General features: G+C 45.6%; 1 protein-coding gene across 5 annotated transcripts in view; it reads right to left on the reverse strand.

The window, feature by feature from the left end:
- Positions 1 to 19,901, reverse strand: part of ZNF451 (zinc finger protein 451) — a 120,549-nt gene that overhangs the window by 70,356 nt on the left and 30,292 nt on the right. For all 5 annotated transcript variants that reach the window (XM_069726734.1, XM_069726736.1, XM_069726735.1 and 2 more), the window contains exon 6: positions 19,288 to 19,438. In XM_069726734.1, coding sequence (XP_069582835.1) covers positions 19,288 to 19,438 — 151 coding nt within the window. The remainder of the gene's footprint in view (positions 1 to 19,287; positions 19,439 to 19,901) is intronic.

The raw sequence follows: 19,901 nt of genomic DNA on the forward strand, positions 1-19,901 counted from the left end.
GAAGTTTATTAAGCCTTCAGGTGCTTCTCAGGAATTTTTGGAATGTTTAAAAAAATAAAAAAACATTTAACTTTTTTCACAAAAAATTTACTTAAGATCCAATTTGTTCTATTTTACCAAGGGTAATATGAGAAATTGGACCCCAAAACGTGTTGTACAATTTGTCCTGAGTACACTGATACCCCATATGTGCAGGTAAACCACTGTTTGGGCACACGGGAGAGCTCGAAAGGGAAGGAGCACCATTTGATCTCAATTCCAGCCAATTTTGCTTTGAAAAAGTCAAATGCCATGTAGTGTTTGGAGAGCCCCTGATGTGCCTAAGCAGTGGAAACGCCCCACAAGTGACACCATTTTGGAAAGTAGACCCCCTAAGGAACTTATCTAGATGTGTGGTGAGCACTTTGAACCCCCAAGTGCATCACAGAAGTTTTATAATGTAGAGCCGAAAAAATAAAAATCATTGTTTTCATAAAAATGATCTTTTCGCCCCCTATTTTTTATTTTCCCAAGGTTAACAGGAGAAATTGGGCAACAAAGGTTGTTGTACAATTTGTTCTGAGTACGCCGATATCCCATATGTGGGGAGGAACCACAGTTTGGGCTTATAACAGAGCTCAGAAGGGAAGGAGCTCCATTTGGAATACAGACTTTGATGGAATGGTCTGCGGGTGTAACGTTGCATTTGCAGAGCCCCTGATGTACCTGAACAGTAGAAACCCCCCACAAGTGACCACATATTGGAAACTAGACCCCACCCAAGGAACTTATCTAGATGTGTGGTGAGAACTTTGAACCCCCAAGTGTTTCACTAAAGTTTATGACGCAGAGCCGTGAAAATAAAAAAAAAATTTTTTCCCACAAAAATGATTTTTTACCCCAAAATTTTTATTTTACTAAGGGTAACAGGAGAAATTTGACTGCAAAACTTGTTGTTCAATTTGTCCTGAGTACAATGATACCCCATATGTGGGGGTATACCACCGTTTGAATAATGGAAGAGTGGAGGGCACCATCCAGCCAAATAGCAGTAGTAAAGGGATCAACCCAAAGTGTGACCTATAAGGATTACAACGAAGACAAGAAAATTGACGTCACACTATATGTGATGGGGATCACCAGACCAATAGTATATAGATCACTTTTAAATTCTTTATTTTGTCGGCCAAAAACACAAAACAGCACACAACACTTAAAAACATTTAAAAGTCAAGTAAGACATCAAAGGTTTCCTAATAAGGACCCCCCCCCCCTTGGACATGCAAAGGATTAGAAGGTATCCAGAATAATTGTCATTGCTGTAACTACCACAAATGTAATGATACACATATGAAGGGTAAAATATAATTTAACTGGCCTATCATGACATGGATAATCCAAAAATACAATTTACATCTGCCCCAGCTCACAGTATCGGAGGGGAAACAATTATCCTAAATATGTGTGCACACACCTGCTATATTAATAGGAGCGGAATTAGGGTTGTACAAGCAGTGTGATGATGATAACAATAACAAAAATTACACAAAATAAATACAATATATACAGATGTCACATCAGCTTATTCAAAATAAGCCCCCCAAGGTGTCAGAAGATGTAATATTGCGCTGAAGGTGATCAGCCTCCAGTAATCAAGACATATTAAATTAGCATGCACAAAATAGAGCGCTCAACATATTATATTAAATATTTAAGGGGGAACAAATAGTGAAGACAACCTCTAAACCATAAATAACTCTAGGAACAAATAATGTTCCCTGCATATCCCAGAGATATAACAAAGCACAGCAAGTGTGTGTACCGCCCCCCCAGAACCAAGTACATATCAGTATAAGAAGCTGAAGGAGTATGGCAATAGTAGGAAAAACCCTCCCGACTGTGCCAGGCACAATACCCCCAACACTGAAAGATAGAGATGATGCCACAAATAAAACATGACCAGGATACCTATCCCTACATGAGACCAAGGGGCTGAAGCCCAACGCGTGTCGCCACCGAAGTGGCTTCGTCAGGAGCAGGTGCCGCTATGTGCGGCCGACCGCACTTTATATGTATCTAGCGCTTACCCCAGATTACGGATTCACCGCAGCTGTGGGGCGGCATCATAAGTTCAATAGAGCGGAGGAGCGGCGTTCCTCATGCCGGATATGGTAAGAGTCCACCCATACATCCGGGTGTACAAAGATGGACGAGTAGGCTCTTAGTGCGCATGCGCGAGCCCTACGTCCATAAGTGCAGGGACGAAGCCACTTCGGTGGTGACACGCGTTGGGCTTCAGCCCCTTGGTCTCATGTAGGGATAGGTATCCTGGTCATGTTTTATTTGTGGCATCATCTCTATCTTTCAGTGTTGGGGGTATTGTGCCTGGCACAGTCGGGAGGGTTTTTCCTACTATTGCCAGACTCCTTCAGCTTCTTATACTGATATGTACTTGGTTCTGGGGGGGGCGGTACACACACTTGCTGTGCTTTGTTATATCTCTGGGATATGCAGGGAACATTATTTGTTCCTAGAGTTATTTATGGTTTAGAGGTTGTCTTCACTATTTGTTCCCCCTTAAATATTTAATATAATATGTTGAGCGCTCTATTTTGTGCATGCTAATTTAATATGTCTTGATTACTGGAGGCTGATCACCTTCAGCGCAATATTACATCTTCTGACACCTTGGGGGGCTTATTTTGAATAAGCTGATGTGACATCTGTATATATTGTATTTATTTTGTGTAATTTTTGTTATTGTTATCATCATCACACTGCTTGTACAACCCTAATTCCGCTCCTATTAATATAGCAGGTGTGTGCACACATATTTAGGATAATTGTTTCCCCTCCGATACTGTGAGCTGGGCCAGATGTAAATTGTATTTTTGGGTTACCCATGTCATGATAGGCCAGTTAAATTATATTTTACCCTTCATATGTGTATCATTACATTTGTGGTAGTTACAGCAATGACAATTATTCTGGATACCTTCTAATCCTTTGCATGTCCAAGGGGGGGTTCCTTATTAGGAAACCTTTGATGTCTTACTTGACTTTTAAATGTTTTTAAGTGTTGTGTGCTGTTTTGTGTTTTTGGCCGACAAAATAAAGAATTTAAAAGTGATCTATATACTATTGGTCTGGTGATCCCCATCACATATAGTGTGACGTCTCTTTTCTTGTCTTCGTTGTAATCCTTATAGGTCACACCTTGGGTTGATCCCTTTACTACTGCTATTTGGCTGGATGGTGCCCTCCACTCTTCCATTATTCAGCTGCTTTGTTGGGAGGCTCTTGTTCCTCCTTTTCTGGAGTAGTGGCACGTCATAATTGACTATTATAGTCTTTATTGTATTATTAGTATCATTTATTACGATTACTTTATTGGTTATTGTATCTAGCGGCCCAATATGGATTTATCTAGCAGAGAGACGGCATGGAGTAACAGAGCTTTAGGATTGTCTGATAGTGACTCTAACACTATATCTGGAGAGATGAGTAAGGATGCGGATTTTCATAACCTTTCTTCACAAAATTCTGAATTTACACAAATCTTTGACTAAAACATGGTGGAATATCAGGAGTTTGGAAGAACATAAAAAAGCCAATTTTATACCACGTGGCTTACGGGTACAGATTTTCCCGGCTTGGGAAACTACCCCTGATTTTCGTCACAAGTGGGAGGCTGGTTTAGCTAAATGTTCTACTATTTTGATAGACATGCTTATAGAACATGACCAGATCCTGTTGAACAAAATTAAGAGTGAAATTAAGACTTGTGAGAATAAGCTTTTGGATTTTGACAAGGAGACTTTAGTTAACCCCTTTCAATTAAAATTGAAAAACTTAATTGACACCTTCGAGAAGGAGATTATTGCCCGTAAGAGAAATAAATTCAACAGGGATAAATCGGACTTTGTTAATGGAAGAGCCTATAGATGGACCCATCGGGGGAATAAAAGATCTCTCTTTGATGACCTTAATAGAGTGGCCGAGAGTCACATTGGCCCAGAAATGTCTTCCAGCGATTTTTTTATCCTCAGACCCCAGCGACGGGGAAGGCGCAGTCGGAGAGGTCGCAGGAAAGCAAGGAGTGAATACAAGAAGAGGCAGAGGATACAGGAAGTGGTCGCCCACGTACAGGAGAGAAACCAGGTTCAACAAGAGACAATGAGGAAGGACACAGGAGGGATGGTCCAGTCAGGTAATTTACAGATAGTGAATTTATCGACACATGTACTATCAGAGCCAGAAACCAGGGTCCTCTCTAGGGGCCTATCATTTTCACCCATGAATACTCTAAACAAATTTGTACTGGTAAAAGATCTCTATCTCTTTTGCCGTCAACTTACTTTTAGGCTGCTCTATCATCAGCCCTCCTTGTTGGACACTTTTCCTGACAATGAGAGACAGGTTTTTCAGGACCTTTTGGAACTTCTGCAGGAAAATGAGACTTCACCATCTAGGGGTAGATTTACCAGGCGACTCCCATCACAAGCAACTCCATCTTTTGCTCTGTTTCCTGCGGTCCAGATATTTTTTGATAAAACTTGTCGTGACATTGAGAATCTGAGATTGGACCCACATAGGGCAAACAACCTCAGCAGGGAAGAATTAGGGGCACTACGGGACCTAAAGAGGAACAATCAGTTTGTGGTACGTGAGGCGGACAAAGGGGGAAATGTTGTCTTGTGGCCACATGATCAATATCTTAGGGAAGTCACAAGACAACTTAACAATAACACCTGTTATACCATCTTACCCTCAGATCCGACAAGTTTCTTTAAAGACCAGCTTGACTGCATCATCAATGGGGCTTTCCGGGACCATATTGTGACCAAGAAAGAAGTGGACTTTCTTATAACACCGATACCAACTGTACCCACCTTCTATGCTCTACCAAAAATTCACAAGTCTCTTGTAGAGCCCCCAGGTAGGCCTATTGTCTCAGGGATTGGGAGCATATTCGAACGCCCCTGTATTTATGTGGACCATTTCTTGCAGCCACTAGTCACCTCCCTGAAATCATTCACCAGAGACTCTACCCACTTATTACAACTCCTTGAAGAACGTGAGATTCCTGATAACACCTTGCTAATCAGTATGGATGTGGAGTCTTTGTACACCAGTATTGCACATCATTCAGGTATGCAGGCAGTCACCTACTTTTTAGAAAAAACTATTGACAGATCTATTGAGCATGACAATTTTATTCTGAGATTACTACACTTTATATTGGACAAGAACTATTTGGTCTTTGACAGGAAGTTCTTTAGACAAATATCCGGCACCGCCATGGGGGCTCGTTGTGCCCCCGCCTACGCCAACCTTTTTTTAGGTTGGTGGGAGGAGACAGTGGTGTACCAACATAATTTGTTTAGCTCTGGGGTGCATACCTGGCAACGTTATATCGACGATATCCTGCTGATTTGGACGGGACCTGTGGAGGACTGTAACCAATTTATTGGGGATCTTAACGTTAAGAACCTTAACATTAAACTCACATCTGTGATTTCAGAGACTAACATCGATTTCCTGGATCTGAGACTTTCGATTATGGATTCCAGAATTGTGAGTGGCCTACATCGTAAGACTACGGCTACGAATAGCCTTCTCCACTTTACGAGCTTTCATCCCTTCCATCTCAGAAAGGGCATCCCGAAGGGGCAATTCTTACGTGTAAGAAGAAATTGCAGCACGGTTGATGAATTTAGGCATCAAGCAAAAGACCTCTCTGACCGCTTCAAGAAAAGAGGATATCCACAGAGACTTGTTTCCGGGGCCTTCCAACATGCCCTCCAACAGGATCGGAAACATCTTTTTGAAAAAAAGGTACGTGCCTCTACACGCCCTCTGGCAATTATTACCACTTTCAACAACCAGTGGGCAGACATACGGGACCTTTTAAGTAGGAACTGGGATATTCTCATGACTGACAAAAAGATTCCATCAATAGTCTCCACTGCACCCTGTATGGTGGCAAGAAGGGCAAAAAATCTTAGGGATGACCTTTGCCATAGCCATTACCAACGTCTGGCTGTGAGATTAAATCGAGGGACCCGAATTTTTGGGTCGTATCCCTGTGTGGGGTGTAACGTTTGTCCTTTTATGATTTCTCAGGATGGTTTTTCTATTTCTACAGTTCCATACCGGATTCAACCAAAAGAATACTTTAACTGCAGATCTAGGAACGTGGTATATGCCATTTTTTGTGACTGTCCAAAGGTGTATGTGGGGCAGACCACACAGGAGTTAAGGAGGAGAATGCAACAGCACCTCTCGAGCATTTCAACAGCACCAAGAGATCGGGCGAAAAATAAGACTCTTTCTTCCGTGGCTGCACACTTCCTGGACTATCACCGTTGTAACACCTCCAACTTTAAGGTTATGGGACTGGAAGGAGTTCGCCTAAATATTAGGGGCGGAGATATAACTAACCGGCTTCTATGTTGTGAAACCAAATGGATCTACAGTCTACAGAGTATGGCCCCGAGGGGCCTCAATGAAGAATTTCTCTTCACTGGTTTCTACAAACAACTATGATACAATCTATTTGGACATTTGTCTCCTCTAACCCCTTGGTATGAGTTTTTGGACTTTGAGTTTTTTGGACTTTTTCTTTGCAACTTTATCAATCTTGTATATACCCCTGGGCTGCCATGATATCTTAAGTCCCGGTTACTCTTAGCTTGGTACCAGCTCGCATGTCTCATTTTCACTGTAAGTGCTATTTAATTGGCTATTTAGCATAGGTCCCCTGTAGGGACTTCTCTGGAAATCCATTACGTTATGTGGTCCCTCTTCTGGTTGAATCTTGCCCAATCCAGAATGAATAATCGGTCATCTATCAGACACTGTGCGTCGTCTCATGAATATGAGTAATAGTGTGGTTTGATCACTCCTTTTGGAAAACGGGGAAAAGTGGTGTACTCTTGATGTCACCTGTATGTAATATCCACCTATTAAATGATGGACATTCGTTATAAGCTTATCCGTATTGCATAATTCACTGACATATACCTTCCCTAAATGGGTATTTGAATATGTTAGGACTCTTAATGGTATTTCGGCGAGGTCATATGTCTTGGGATTTTGATATGCGTCATTACACGAGATATTTATATATACCGTATTCATCATTAGGTCCACATCTATATAGCTGGCTGTGGGTTTTGCTTTATCATCGTTTATTATCCCGTATGACTTTTCCTCTTTTTACTTGGATTGAGTCTTCTTATATGATACCAGACCTTAGTACCATGTGTACTTTAGTGGTCATCAATTTGATATATTTCATCTATTTTTATAGAATACTCACTAACTGTATATGGTACGGAATATTTACTGCATGCCTACTGTAGTCATCTTTTGTGGGGGCATGGTTTTTTTGGGTGGTTATGTAAAATCTTTTGTATCTATTGATGCGTTCATCTTATGATATCCACCTGCTAACTATGCGTTCATCCTACGATATTTACCCGTAAAACATGCGGGCTATTATAGAAAACATCAATATGTTGTGTGCACTCCCCTCCCCCCGTCGGAGATGGAGGTTGTTTCTTTTCTTTTTTTGTGTCTCCTCTCATACCTAAGGATTTTTGACCTTTGTATGAACATTGGGAATGCAGCTGATTTCAATTTTTCATTTATTTTATTTTTTGGTTTATTTTCTATTCCTTATGTGAGGACTTAGTCTGTTTATCATCGGCGCAGCACGACTCTTTATTGTCCACTTGCTAGGTTTTCGTATGCGCTGTAAGCATTTATTCCACTCCTTTGGCATTCCGGGCTCTATGGGGATATTTGTGATCATATGAATATGCCGCCTCTTTGCAGTAATTATATGACGCCGATTTCTAACTAACGGGTGTACGTATTCACTTAAGTAGTAGCCTGTGGAGGGGCGTGTCCTAGCTGGCCATGTGAGTGGAAGCAGGGAAGAGTGCTCCTGCTGCCATAAGGACAAAAATCCTGCTTTAACCCCGATTTTCGGGTAAACTCACCTAAATCCGGCTGGCTGAAGGTCCGGAGAGTGCAGCGGTGCGGAGCAGCAGGTCCGGAGTCGGCAGCGATGACCAGGAGGCGGCAGAAAGACGCTGGCACCAGCGATGCAGGAGCCAGCCAAGATGGCTCCGATGCTAGGGAGGACGCCGAGAAGGAGAACGCCGCATGTCAGCGGTGCATGGAGGTGGCCGCAAAGCTGCAGCAGTATGCCAGAGTGGAGGCTGCTGAGGAGGCAGAACCAGGATCTGGAGCTGGAGCTGACCAGGAGGAGGAGGAAGCAAGCAAGGCTGAGCAGCATGAGGTACAGAGGGGGAAGGAGAGAGGCAGCATGGCTGGGGCTAGTGGGGGACCTGGAGGCATATCACAGGGAGAGGAGCCGACTCTTAGAGATGTTATCACACTGATCTCTTCATGTCAGCAATCCCTGAACTCCTTGGCCCAGCAGATGCAGGAAGTTAAAGGGGACACGGCACAGATTAATGCGGCTCTGCAGAAAATGGACAAACGTATAGGAGTGGTGGAGGAGAGGGTGAGCACGGCAGAAGATCACATAGTTAAGCTACAAAAAGCTGAAAAGAAGTTCGCCCAAGCAATAGCCGAGCTCGCTGCCAAAAATGAGGATCTGGAAAATAGATCCAGAAGAAATAATATACATATAGTGGGGCTGCCTGAAAAGACTGAGGGGAGAAATCCCACTGAGTTTGTGGAGAACTGGCTGCTGGAGAAGATTGGGAACACAGTGTTGACAAAAGTCTTTGCTGTTGAACGGGCTCATAGGGTCCCGCCGCAGCCCCCTGCCCCAGGAGCAAATCCCCGTACCATGCTTGCTAAAATACTGAACTACAGGGACAGAGACATTATCCTTAGAAAGGCTAGAGAGATGGAGGATCTGACGGCTGGAGGTCAGAAAATCGCCATTTATCCGGATTATTCCGCTGCGGTTCAGAAACAGCGGATGAAGTTTACTGGAGTCAAGCGGCGACTGAGGGAGCTGGGAGTGCAGTACTCAGTGATGTTTCCCGCCAAGCTGAGACTGGTGGCTTTTAATAAGACCCACTTTTTCTTGACACCGGAGGACGCTACCCAGTGGCTTGATACTCATGAGAAAAAACTTAAGGGAATGGGCGACTGACATTTCGGCAAGATCCAGTTGGGATTTGTTTTCTCTGTCGATGGAGGAGAGTTCTGCGCTCGTTAGCAATGGTTAAAGAGTTGAGCAACTGTTGGGGGTTTTGCTGGGCCATATTGAAGGAATGGCCGGAGGGGACAGTACCGACTACTAAGTACGGGGGAGGAGGGTTATGCTAAGTACTGTGAACTGGTTTGGTACTTTTTCTATATGTTAATATAAGTTGAAATGTTAAGATACAATAAAGTGAAAGTTGGGGGGGAAATTGTGATTGCTATGGCAGCGGGACGCGAATGGAGAGGGTTAAGTAAGGGAGAGTGTTCGCAGTGGGCAGTGGAGCCCCACTCTTGATGAGAGGAAGAATGCGTTATATTGGGGGGATTAGGGGGGTAAGTTGGGAGGGGGCAGGGGGGGTGGGAGGGTTGGGGCAGCTCATACTTGGGAAATTGGATACTTTAAGAAATGATGAGCCACATGATGGGAGATTGTATTAAAATATTGAGTTGGAATGTGAGAGGTCTGGCGGATAAAACACGGCGGGCGGCAAGTCTGCAGTATGTCCGAGAACAGAAAGTCTCAATGATATGCCTGCTGGAGACACATTTAGTGCGGGAGAGGGTGAACATATTGAATAGGCGCTGGATACAGAGGGCGTATCATTCTACTTTCTCGACGTATTCTAGGGGTGTGTCTGTGTTAGTACCTGCGGGGGTGCAGTATGAGGAGGTAATGGTAAAAGAGGATGTCGATGGTCAGTATGTGGTGGTGAAATGTAAAATGAATGGAGTTTTGATGTGTATAGTGGCAATGTATATTCCGCCCCCATACTCAAGCAAGAAGATAAGAGAGGTGCTGGAGAGGGTAGAGCGCTGGGGACCGTTACCATTACTAATTATCGGCGACCTTAATAATATATGTGATGACTTTTGGGATAAGAACAAAAACCCCCAGAATAGGACGGCGGGACATATCACTACGTTTGGGACTTATGTCGGGGAAGTGGGCATGGTTGATTTATGGAGAGTTAGGCATATCGGGGAAAGGGCGTATTCATGCTACTCACCAGCTCATGGTACGCTGTCTAGGATTGATCTGGCACTGGGTAACCGATTACTAGATACGATGGTAGGGGAGGTGAGATATTTACCTAGGGCTCTCTCAGACCATAGTCCAGTTGAAGTGGAATTTCGATCAGTGGGGACACGGAACGGGAGCAGAAGGGAGTGGAAAATTCACCCTAATTGGCTACACAGTATAGACTTGGAGAAGATTAAGAAGGAATTGGTGGAATTTTTTGAGATAAATGAGGGTAGCGTAGATGTGCTTACTGTGTGGGAAACCATGAAAGCGTACTTGAGAGGGCTGTTGTTTAGGGATATTAGCAGGTGTAAGCGGAAATCGAGAGAGGCAGAGAGGCTGGCGATAGATGGGCTGAGGGTGGCTGAAGATGAGATGGTAATAATGGGTACTTTGGAGGCTGGGAGGAGGTTAAAGGCAGCTCAAAGCCAGCTAGAGGCGGTCTTGCTGAGTAAGGCTGAAAGGAAGAGGGAATTCATGAATTTTTGCCTATTACCAGGAGGGTGAATCAGTGGGTCATTTGCTGTCGCTGGTGGCATCTGCCCAGAGAAATACTTCCTTTGTCCACTCTTTGGTGACTGGGAGTGGTGTTGCTGTTTCTGAGACTTCAGAGATTTTGGAGACTTTTGCAGATTTTTACGCAGACTTATACTCCTCTCGGGTAGATGGGTCAATGGAGGACACGGTGGCGTTCCTTGAGGAGTTGGAGCTCCCGAGGCTGAGTGACACAGCTAGGGAGGATTTGGAGGCTCCCATTACGGAGGAGGAACTGGGACGGGCATTGCAGTCGATGGCTAATGGGAAGGCGCCTGGCGTAGACGGATTTCCTGCCGAAATTTATAAAAGCTTGGGGGAAGTGTTGATCCCTAAATTGAAGGCGGTCTTGGAAGAGGCTACGAATGGTGGAAGGCTACCGGCATCTATGCGGGAGGCCACAATAGTGGTGATTCCAAAGGAGGGGAAAGACCCGACACAGCCGGATTCATATCGGCCAACTTCTTTGCTTACTATCGACGTTAAACTCCTGGCTAAGGTGTTGGCGATGAGGTTGACAAGTGTTACTTCTGGCCTGATACACTCAGACCAGTCTGGCTTTATGCCTGATAGGTCAACTGCGATTAATCTACGAAGGCTGTATATGAACTTGCAACTCAAAGCCGATAACTGTGGCCAGAGAGTTATTGCATCTTTAGACGCTCACAAGGCGTTTGATAGTGTGGAGTGGGGGTATCTCTGGCAGGTGTTGCGAAGAATGGGGTTTGGACTGCAGTTCATATCATGGATTCAATTAATGTACTCGATGCCGATGGCCAGGGTTAGGGTAAACGGGGAGTTGTCACGGACCATACAATTGGCTAGAGGGACGAGACAGGGGTGTCCGCTTTCCCCCCTTTTGTTTGCTCTGGCGGTGGAACCACTGGCCGCTACGCTTCGACAGTCTGATGAGATGACGGGGTTTAAATATGGGGTGATTGAAGAAAGGGTGGCGTTGTATGCGGATGATATTTTGTTGTTTCTGGCTGACCCAGTTGCATCCTTGGAGGGAGCCATTGGGATTATTGAACGATTCGGATCAGTGTCGGGACTTAGGATAAATTGGAGTAAGTCTATCTTGTTTAAGGTGGACGATGTGGATGGGGAGCCATTGGAGGACGGGCGACTGGAGGTGACGAGTAAATTTAAGTACCTGGGAATATGGGTATCTATGCCGGTCACTGACTATATACATGAGAATCTGACTCCAATCTTGGGTGCCCTCAAGGCAAAAGCGGATGCATGGCTTAAGCTACATTTGTCTGTGGTAGGCAGGGTGAATATTATCAAAATGATTCTGATGCCGAAAATATTGTATATTCTTCACAATGCGCCGGTTTGGATACCACGTGGGAAATTTAGACAGATCAACTCTGTTTAGGAATCTGATTTGGGGGAGGCAGCATCCGCGTATCAAACTGGAGACACTTCAGCGACCCAAGGATGATGGGGGTCTGGCATTGCCTAACCCTGAGTTGTACTTTCTTGCAGCCCAGAGTCAGCATTTAAGGGGCTGGGCGCATGGGGGGGTCATCTGGGGCAGTACAGCGGTTGATGGAGGTGGTGACAAAAAGAAGGCCAGTGGTACAATGTTTGGAGGATGGATCCTTGGAGAGTTTGGGGAAGCTATATCCGACTTTGCTGTTGATACGCAAGCTGTGGAGTAGATTGAGGCACATACGTGGGATCACGGACTTGACTAGATACTCGCCGCTATGGCATAACAATCTGAAAGAATTTGAGGCATTGGGGGTACTGATAGAGTGGTTGGGCAAAGGGATTCAGTATGTGTATCAAATAATTGAACAAGGTGAACTGAAATCATTTTCCCAATTGCAGGCGGAATTTGGTCTTGGGTCTGCAGGGGAGTATCAATATTTGCGGATGAGGCATGCCTTTGGAGCTCAGAGTAGGAACGGAGGTATTAGGATTCAAAGGGATACAGTACTGGAGTATGTGTGTAATGATGGGACGACTGGAGGAGTCATATCCACTCTGTACAGGGATCTGTTGCACACTTTTCTATTGGGGTTTCCAATAATGGCAAGAGCTAAATGGGAAAGGGATTTGGGCCCAATAGATAACGAGACTTGGGAGTCGGTGTTGGAATGGATCCCAAGACTGTCGCTGAGTGAACCGTATAGACTGTCACAGCTCTATGTGATACACAGAGTTTATAGGTCTCCGATGGTGCTATATAAGGCAGGATTGCGTAATGATTCTGAATGTCCAAGGTGTAAGTCTACGGATGCAGACATTTTCCATATGATGTGGACATGTCCGAGGTTGGCTGCCTTCTGGGTGGTAGTTTTGAGTCGTATGGAAGGTGCGTATGGATGCACGGTGCCAAGGGATCCAGTTGTCTGTTTGTTGGGATGCGTGGATGAGATTGGAGTGGATAAACACCTAAAGATAGCTATAGCCAGATTGTTGTATATGGCTAGGAAGGTGATAGCTAGAAACTGGATTAGGGAAGAGCCGCCGTCAAGAGGAGAGTTCCTCCAGTATGTGAAACAGGGCCTGACACTAGAAAAAGGGATTTATAAGAAGAAAGGGAAAACTGAAACGTTCAATAAAATGTGGTCTCCATGGATTGCTATGGGATAGTAATGTGAAGTGTGGCTTATACGAATGGTTGAGGGATTAGATACTCTATTGTTTTAATGATGGTAGTAATTAACAAGATGAGCTGCTTTGTGGGGTGGGGGTGGGGGGCTTTGGGATCGAAGGGGGCTGTTTGAAGGGGGAGGGGGGGGGGAAATACTCTATATTGAAAATGTAAATGTAACATGTTAATTGCCTTGTTATTCTTAATAAAAATTTATTTGAATTAAAAAAAAAAGTAGTAGCCTGTGGCACTACACTTGGTATTATGACGTCACTCCTATGGCCCCCCCTCCTCCTTGAGGGGGTTGGAGCACCTTGGCACCTGCGTAGTACGATCCTAGTGTGGCCATCCCTGCACTTATGGACGTAGGGCTCGCGCATGCGCACTAAGAGCCTACTCGTCCATCTTTGTACACCCGGATGTATGGGTGGACTCTTACCATATCCGGCATGAGGAACGCCGCTCCTCCGCTCTATTGAACTTATGATGCCGCCCCACAGCTGCGGTGAATCCGTAATCTGGGGTAAGCGCTAGATACATATAAAGTGCGGTCGGCCGCACATAGCGGCACCTGCTCCTGACGAAGCCACTTCGGTGGCGACACGCGTTGGGCTTCAGCCCCTTGGTCTCATGTAGGGATAGGTATCCTGGTCATGTTTTATTTGTGGCATCATCTCTATCTTTCAGTGTGGGGGTATTGTGCCTGGCACAGTCGGGAGGGTTTTTCCTACTATTGCCAGACTCCTTCAGCTTCTTATACTGATATGTACTTGGTTCTGGGGGGGCGGTACACACACTTGCTGTGCTTTGTTATATCTCTGGGATATGCAGGGAACATTATTTGTTCCTAGAGTTATTTATGGTTTAGAGGTTGTCTTCACTATTTGTTCCCCCTTAAAGATTTAATATAATATGTTGAGCGCTCTATTTTGTGCATGCTAATTTAATGTCTTGATTACTGGAGGCTGATCACCTTCAGCGCAATATTACATCTTCTGACACCTTGGGGGGCTTATTTTGAATAAGCTGATGTGACATCTGTATATATTGTATTTATTTTGTGTAATTTTTGTTATTGTTATCATCATCACACTGCTTGTACAACCCTAATTCCGCTCCTATTAATATAGCAGGTGTGTGCACACATATTTAGGATAATTGTTTCCCCTCCGATACTGTGAGCTGGGCCAGATGTAAATTGTGTTTTTGGATTACCCATGTCATGATAGGCCAGTTAAATTATATTTTACCCTTCATATGTGTATCATTACATTTGTGGTAGTTACAGCAATGACAATTATTCTGGATACCTTCTAATCCTTTGCATGTCCAAGGGGGGGGTTCCTTATTAGGAAACCTTTGATGTCTTACTTGACTTTTAAATGTTTTTAAGTGTTGTGTGCTGTTTTGTGTTTTTGGCCGACAAAATAAAGAATTTAAAAGTGATCTATATACTATTGGTCTGGTGATCCCCATCACATATAGTGTGATGTCTCTTTTCTTGTCTTCGTGGTATACCACCGTTTGGGCGCATGGCAGAGCTCGTAAGGGAAGGAGCACTGTTTTACTTATTCAATGCAGAATTGTCTGGAATTGAGATTGGAAGCCATGTCGTGGGCGTTGCTGCAGGGTGTCAGCTGTCACATACAGCTGACACCCCCTACCGATCACCGCGGCGCTCATCGCGAGGCCGCGTGATCGTGCCGCCGTATTAGTACTGCTCCAGGCAGAAATGCAGTTCCCGCAGAGCAGTACTAGTACGGTGGAGGTCGGGAAGGGGTTAATGCATCCCATTATTTTATTTGCCTTTGTAGCAGCTGCCTGACACTGGCCACTAAATGTGAGTTTGTCATCCACCCAGGTCTTTTCATTGACGGTTTTGCCCAGCGTTTTACAATTAAGCACATAATTATACATCTTATCACTTCTACCCAAGTGCATGACCTTACATTTATCCCCATTAAAGCTCATTTGCCATTTATCAGCCCAAGCTTCTAGTTTACATAAATCATCCTGTAATATAAAATTGTCCTCCTCTGTATTGATTACCCTGCAGAGTTTAGTGTCATCTGCAAATATTGAAATTCTACTCTGAATGCCCCCTCCAAGGTCATTAATATGTTAAAAAGAAGAGGGCCCAACACCGACCCCTGCGGTACCCCACTGCTAACCGCGACCCAGTCCGAGTGTGCTCCATTGATAACCACCCTTTGTTTCCTATCCCTGAGCCAGTTCTTCACCCACCCACACAATTTCCCCTATCCCCATTGTTCTCATTTTATGTATCAACCTTTTGTGTGGCACCGTATCAAAAGCTTTTGTAAAGTCCATATACACTACGTCCACTGGGTTCCCTTCGTCCAGTCCAGAATTTACCTCTTCATAGAAGCTGATCAGATTAGTCTGACATGAACGGTCCCTAGTAAACCCATGCTGATACTGGGTCATGAGGTTATTCCTCTTCAGAAACTCCAGCATAGCATCCCTTAGAATGCCCTCCAGGATTTTACCCACAGTAGAGGTTAAGCTTAATGGCCTATAATTACCGAGTTCAGTTTTTGTTCCCTTTTTGAATATTGGCACCACATTTGCTATACGCCAGTCCTGTGGTACAGACCCTGTTATTATATAGTCTTTAAAGATTAAAAATAATGGTCTATTAATGACTGTACTTAATTCCTGCAGTACTCGGGGGTGTATCCCATCCGGGTCCGGAGATTTGGTTGGCTACATGAAGTGCATTGATGTGATCACTGAAACCTGGCTCACCCCCTCTGACTCGGCCTCTCCAGCTGCGCTCTCCTATGGCGGATTCCACCTCTCTCACACCCCTCGCCCCAGCAACAAACGCGGTGGAGGAGTTGGCTTGCTCCTGTCCGACACCTGCTCCTTCACTCCAATCCCGCTATCACCCTCCACTACTCTTCCCTCGTTCGAGGTGCACTCTGTCCGCATCTATTCCCCCTCCAACCTCCAGCTGGCTGTCATCTACCGCCCCCCAGAACTAGCCATCTCCACCTTTCTCGACCACTTCACCACCTGGCTACTTCATTTCCTCTCTGTTGACATCCCCACTATCATCATGGGTGATTTCAATGTCCCCATTGACACTTTCACCTCAGCTACCTCTAAACTTTTATCACTGACTGCCTCCTTTGGCCTCACTCAATGGTCCTCTGAGGCCACTCACAAAGATGGCCACACGCTGGACCTCATCTTCACCCGCCTCTGCTCCCTTACTAACCTCACTAACACACCCCTCCCCCTGTCTGACCACAACCTACTGACATTCTCGTCCCTCTCCTCTCCTAGTGTGCAACCCCCACTCCACAAACTCACTCACCCTCGCAGAAATCTCAAACATCTCAACTTACAATCACTCTCTGAGTCCCTTCTCCCTCTCACAGACATAGCTTCCCTTCATGACACAGATGCTGCTGCCACTTTTTATAACACCACAATAACAGCAACACTCGATTCGGCCGCCCCACTCATGCATAGTAAAACTCGTACAATTAACAGGCAGCCCTGGCTGACCAGCCTGACCAAAGAATTGAGACGGGCTTCCAGGATTGCTGAGCGGAGATGGAAGCGATCCCACTCTGCCGACCACTTCACTGCATACAAGCAGTCCCTCGCCAGCTTCAAGTCTGCGCTCACTGCCGCAAAACAAACTTACTTCTCATCCCTCATATCCTCCCTGTCCCACAACCCTAAACAGCTTTTCAACACTTTCAATTCTCTACTCCGTCCCCCCGCACCTCCTCCCTCCCCCCTCATTTCTGCTGATGACTTCGCCTCTTTCTTTAAACAGAAGATCGATACGATCAGAGAAAGCTTTGGCCCACAGCGCCCACTGCCCCTCTTAGCTGCTCAACCCTGCTCCTCCAAAACCAGCTTCTCCACCATGACAGAAGATCAGCTCTCCACCCTCCTGTCAAGATCACACCTCACCACCTGCACGCTTGACCCGCTCCCATCCCACCTCATCCCTAACCTTTCCACGGTCTTCATCCCAACCCTAACGCACCTCTTCAACCTCTCACTCACAACAGGTGTCTTTCCCTCATCCTTCAAGCATGCCAAGATCACACCCATCCTCAAAAAGCCCTCCCTCGACCCATCCTCTGTGTCTAGCTATCGCCCAATATCTCTTCTCCCTTATGCCTCCAAATTGCTGGAGCAACACGTCCATCTTGAACTGTCCTCCCACTTCTCCTCCTGCTCCCTCTTTGATCGGTTACAATCAGGCTTCCGTTCCCATCACTCAACTGAAACTGCCCTAACTAAAGTCACCAATGACCTACTAACTGCCAGGAGCAAGCGACACTACTCTGTCCTCCTTCTCCTGGACTTGTCTTCTGCCTTTGACACTGTAGACCACTCCCTTTTGCTACAAATCCTCTCATCCCTTGGCATCACAGACTTGGCCCTTTCCTGGATCTCGTCATATCTGACAGACCGAACATTCAGCGTCTCCCTCCCCCACACCACCTCCTCACTTCGCCCCTTGTCAGTCGGTGTTCCTCAAGGCTCTGTTCTAGGACCCCTACTCTTCTCCATCTACACTTTCGGCTTGGGACAGCTCATAGAATCCCACGGTATGCAGTACCATCTCTACACTGACGACGCGCAGATCTACCTCTCCGGACCTGACCTCTCCTCCTTACTTACCAAAATCCCGCACTGTCTGTCTGCCATTTCAGCCTTCTTTTCTGCTCGCTTTCTACAACTGAACATGGACAAAACAGAATTCATCATCTTTCCCTCATCTCACTCTACCCCTCCACCAGACCTATCCATCAATGTCAATGGCTGCTCACTATCCCCAGTCCCACACGCCCGGTGCCTCGGGGTGATCCTCGACTCTGCCCTCTCTTTCAAGCCACATATCCAAGCCCTTGCCTCCTCCTGTCGTCTCAAACTCAAAAAAATTTCCCGGATCCGTGCTTTCCTTGACCGCAACACTGCAAAAACGCTAGTGCATGCCCTTATCATCTCCCGCCTCGACTACTGCAACCTCCTACTCTCTGGACTCCCCTCTAGCACTCTGGCACCACTCCAATCCATCCTACACTCTGCTGCCCGACTAATCCACCTGTCCCCCCGCTATTCCCCAGCCTCTCCCCTGTGTCAAGCCCTTCACTGGCTTCCTATCGCCCAGAGACTCCAGTTCAAAACCCTCACACTGACATACAAAGCCATCCACAACCTGTCTCCTCCATACATCTGTGACATGGTCTCCCGGTACCTACCTACACGCGACCTCCGGTCCTCCCAAGACCTCCTTCTCTACTCCCCTCTCATCTCTTCTTCCCATAACCGCATCCAAGACTTCTCCCGTGCTTCCCCCATACTCTGGAACTCTCTACCCCAACACATCAGACTTGCGCCTACCATAGAAACCTTCAAAAAGAACCTGAAGACTCATCTCTTCCGACAAGCCTACAGCCTGCAGTGATCCTCAACCTACTGAACAGCCGCACAGCCAGCTCTTCCCTCTCCTAGTGTATCCTCACCCACCCCCTGCAGACTGTGAGCCCTCGCGGGCAGGGTCCTCCCTCCTTATGTACTCGTGTGCCTTGTTATCTGCTCATGTTTAATGTATTTGTCTATATTTGCCCCGTATTCACATGTAAAGCGCCATGGAATAAATGGCGCTATAAAAATGTATAATAATAATAATAATAATCAGAAAGAGTATGTTGTTCTTGCAGTTGTTTCTGCATTATAAGTTCTGATATTTTACAAACCTTATTCAGAGGCCTGGAAGTGTCACATAAATTGCTGCAACATCTGAACACTGCCTAATAATAGCAACCAGAATGAAAATATCCATGGTTTCCTTCACCAGAGCAAACAAGGACTATGACAAACTGACTAAGTAACCCTGTGTATAAATGAAGAAATTATAGATGTCATGCTGGAGGACATCTTGTGGCCATCTTACCGTTTCAGGTGACCTAACAGCAGTTGTCCATTGTCAAACCTCCGTTCACAGTTCATAACAGGACAGGTGATTGGCTGACTCCTCACGGGGTTGGTTTCATGGGATCTAGAGAGCTGTCGGCGGCTGGCGGAAACGCTGCCGGGTTTAAGGCCTGGAGTGTAAACATATAAAATATGTCAAATGCATCACACAAACAGAAAAACTGGTGAAAAGAAGTGAGCAATACAGTTTGTGCTGCCTGGTCCAGTCCAGTTGTCCTGGCAGTCTGTCTTCACTTCTGCACTGGGCTCCTGGGCAGCTCAGGCACCAACTACAAAGACTACAACTTACATGGCATCACCGGCTCACAAGAGACAGTCAAAATGCCCAGCACAGAAGTGAAGTGGAACAGACTGGACACCGGTCCAATTGCTTATCACAATGATCACCTTTGCTTTTCTATTGCTTGTAAACCTTTTTCCTGACAATACTTAAATACTCTTCTGTTGTAACGCCTTATGCTAGTCAGTAACCAGTCACCCGGATTTGTTTCCTCTGTTACGCACTCGTTCTTCAAAGCAACCAGTCCACACCCCACAAGTGAATCCCACCGGCACTAGTAACCTTATGGAGGG

The sequence above is a fragment of the Ranitomeya imitator genome, chromosome 5, assembly GCF_032444005.1.
Source record: "Ranitomeya imitator isolate aRanImi1 chromosome 5, aRanImi1.pri, whole genome shotgun sequence".
Taxonomy (NCBI): domain Eukaryota; kingdom Metazoa; phylum Chordata; class Amphibia; order Anura; family Dendrobatidae; genus Ranitomeya; species Ranitomeya imitator.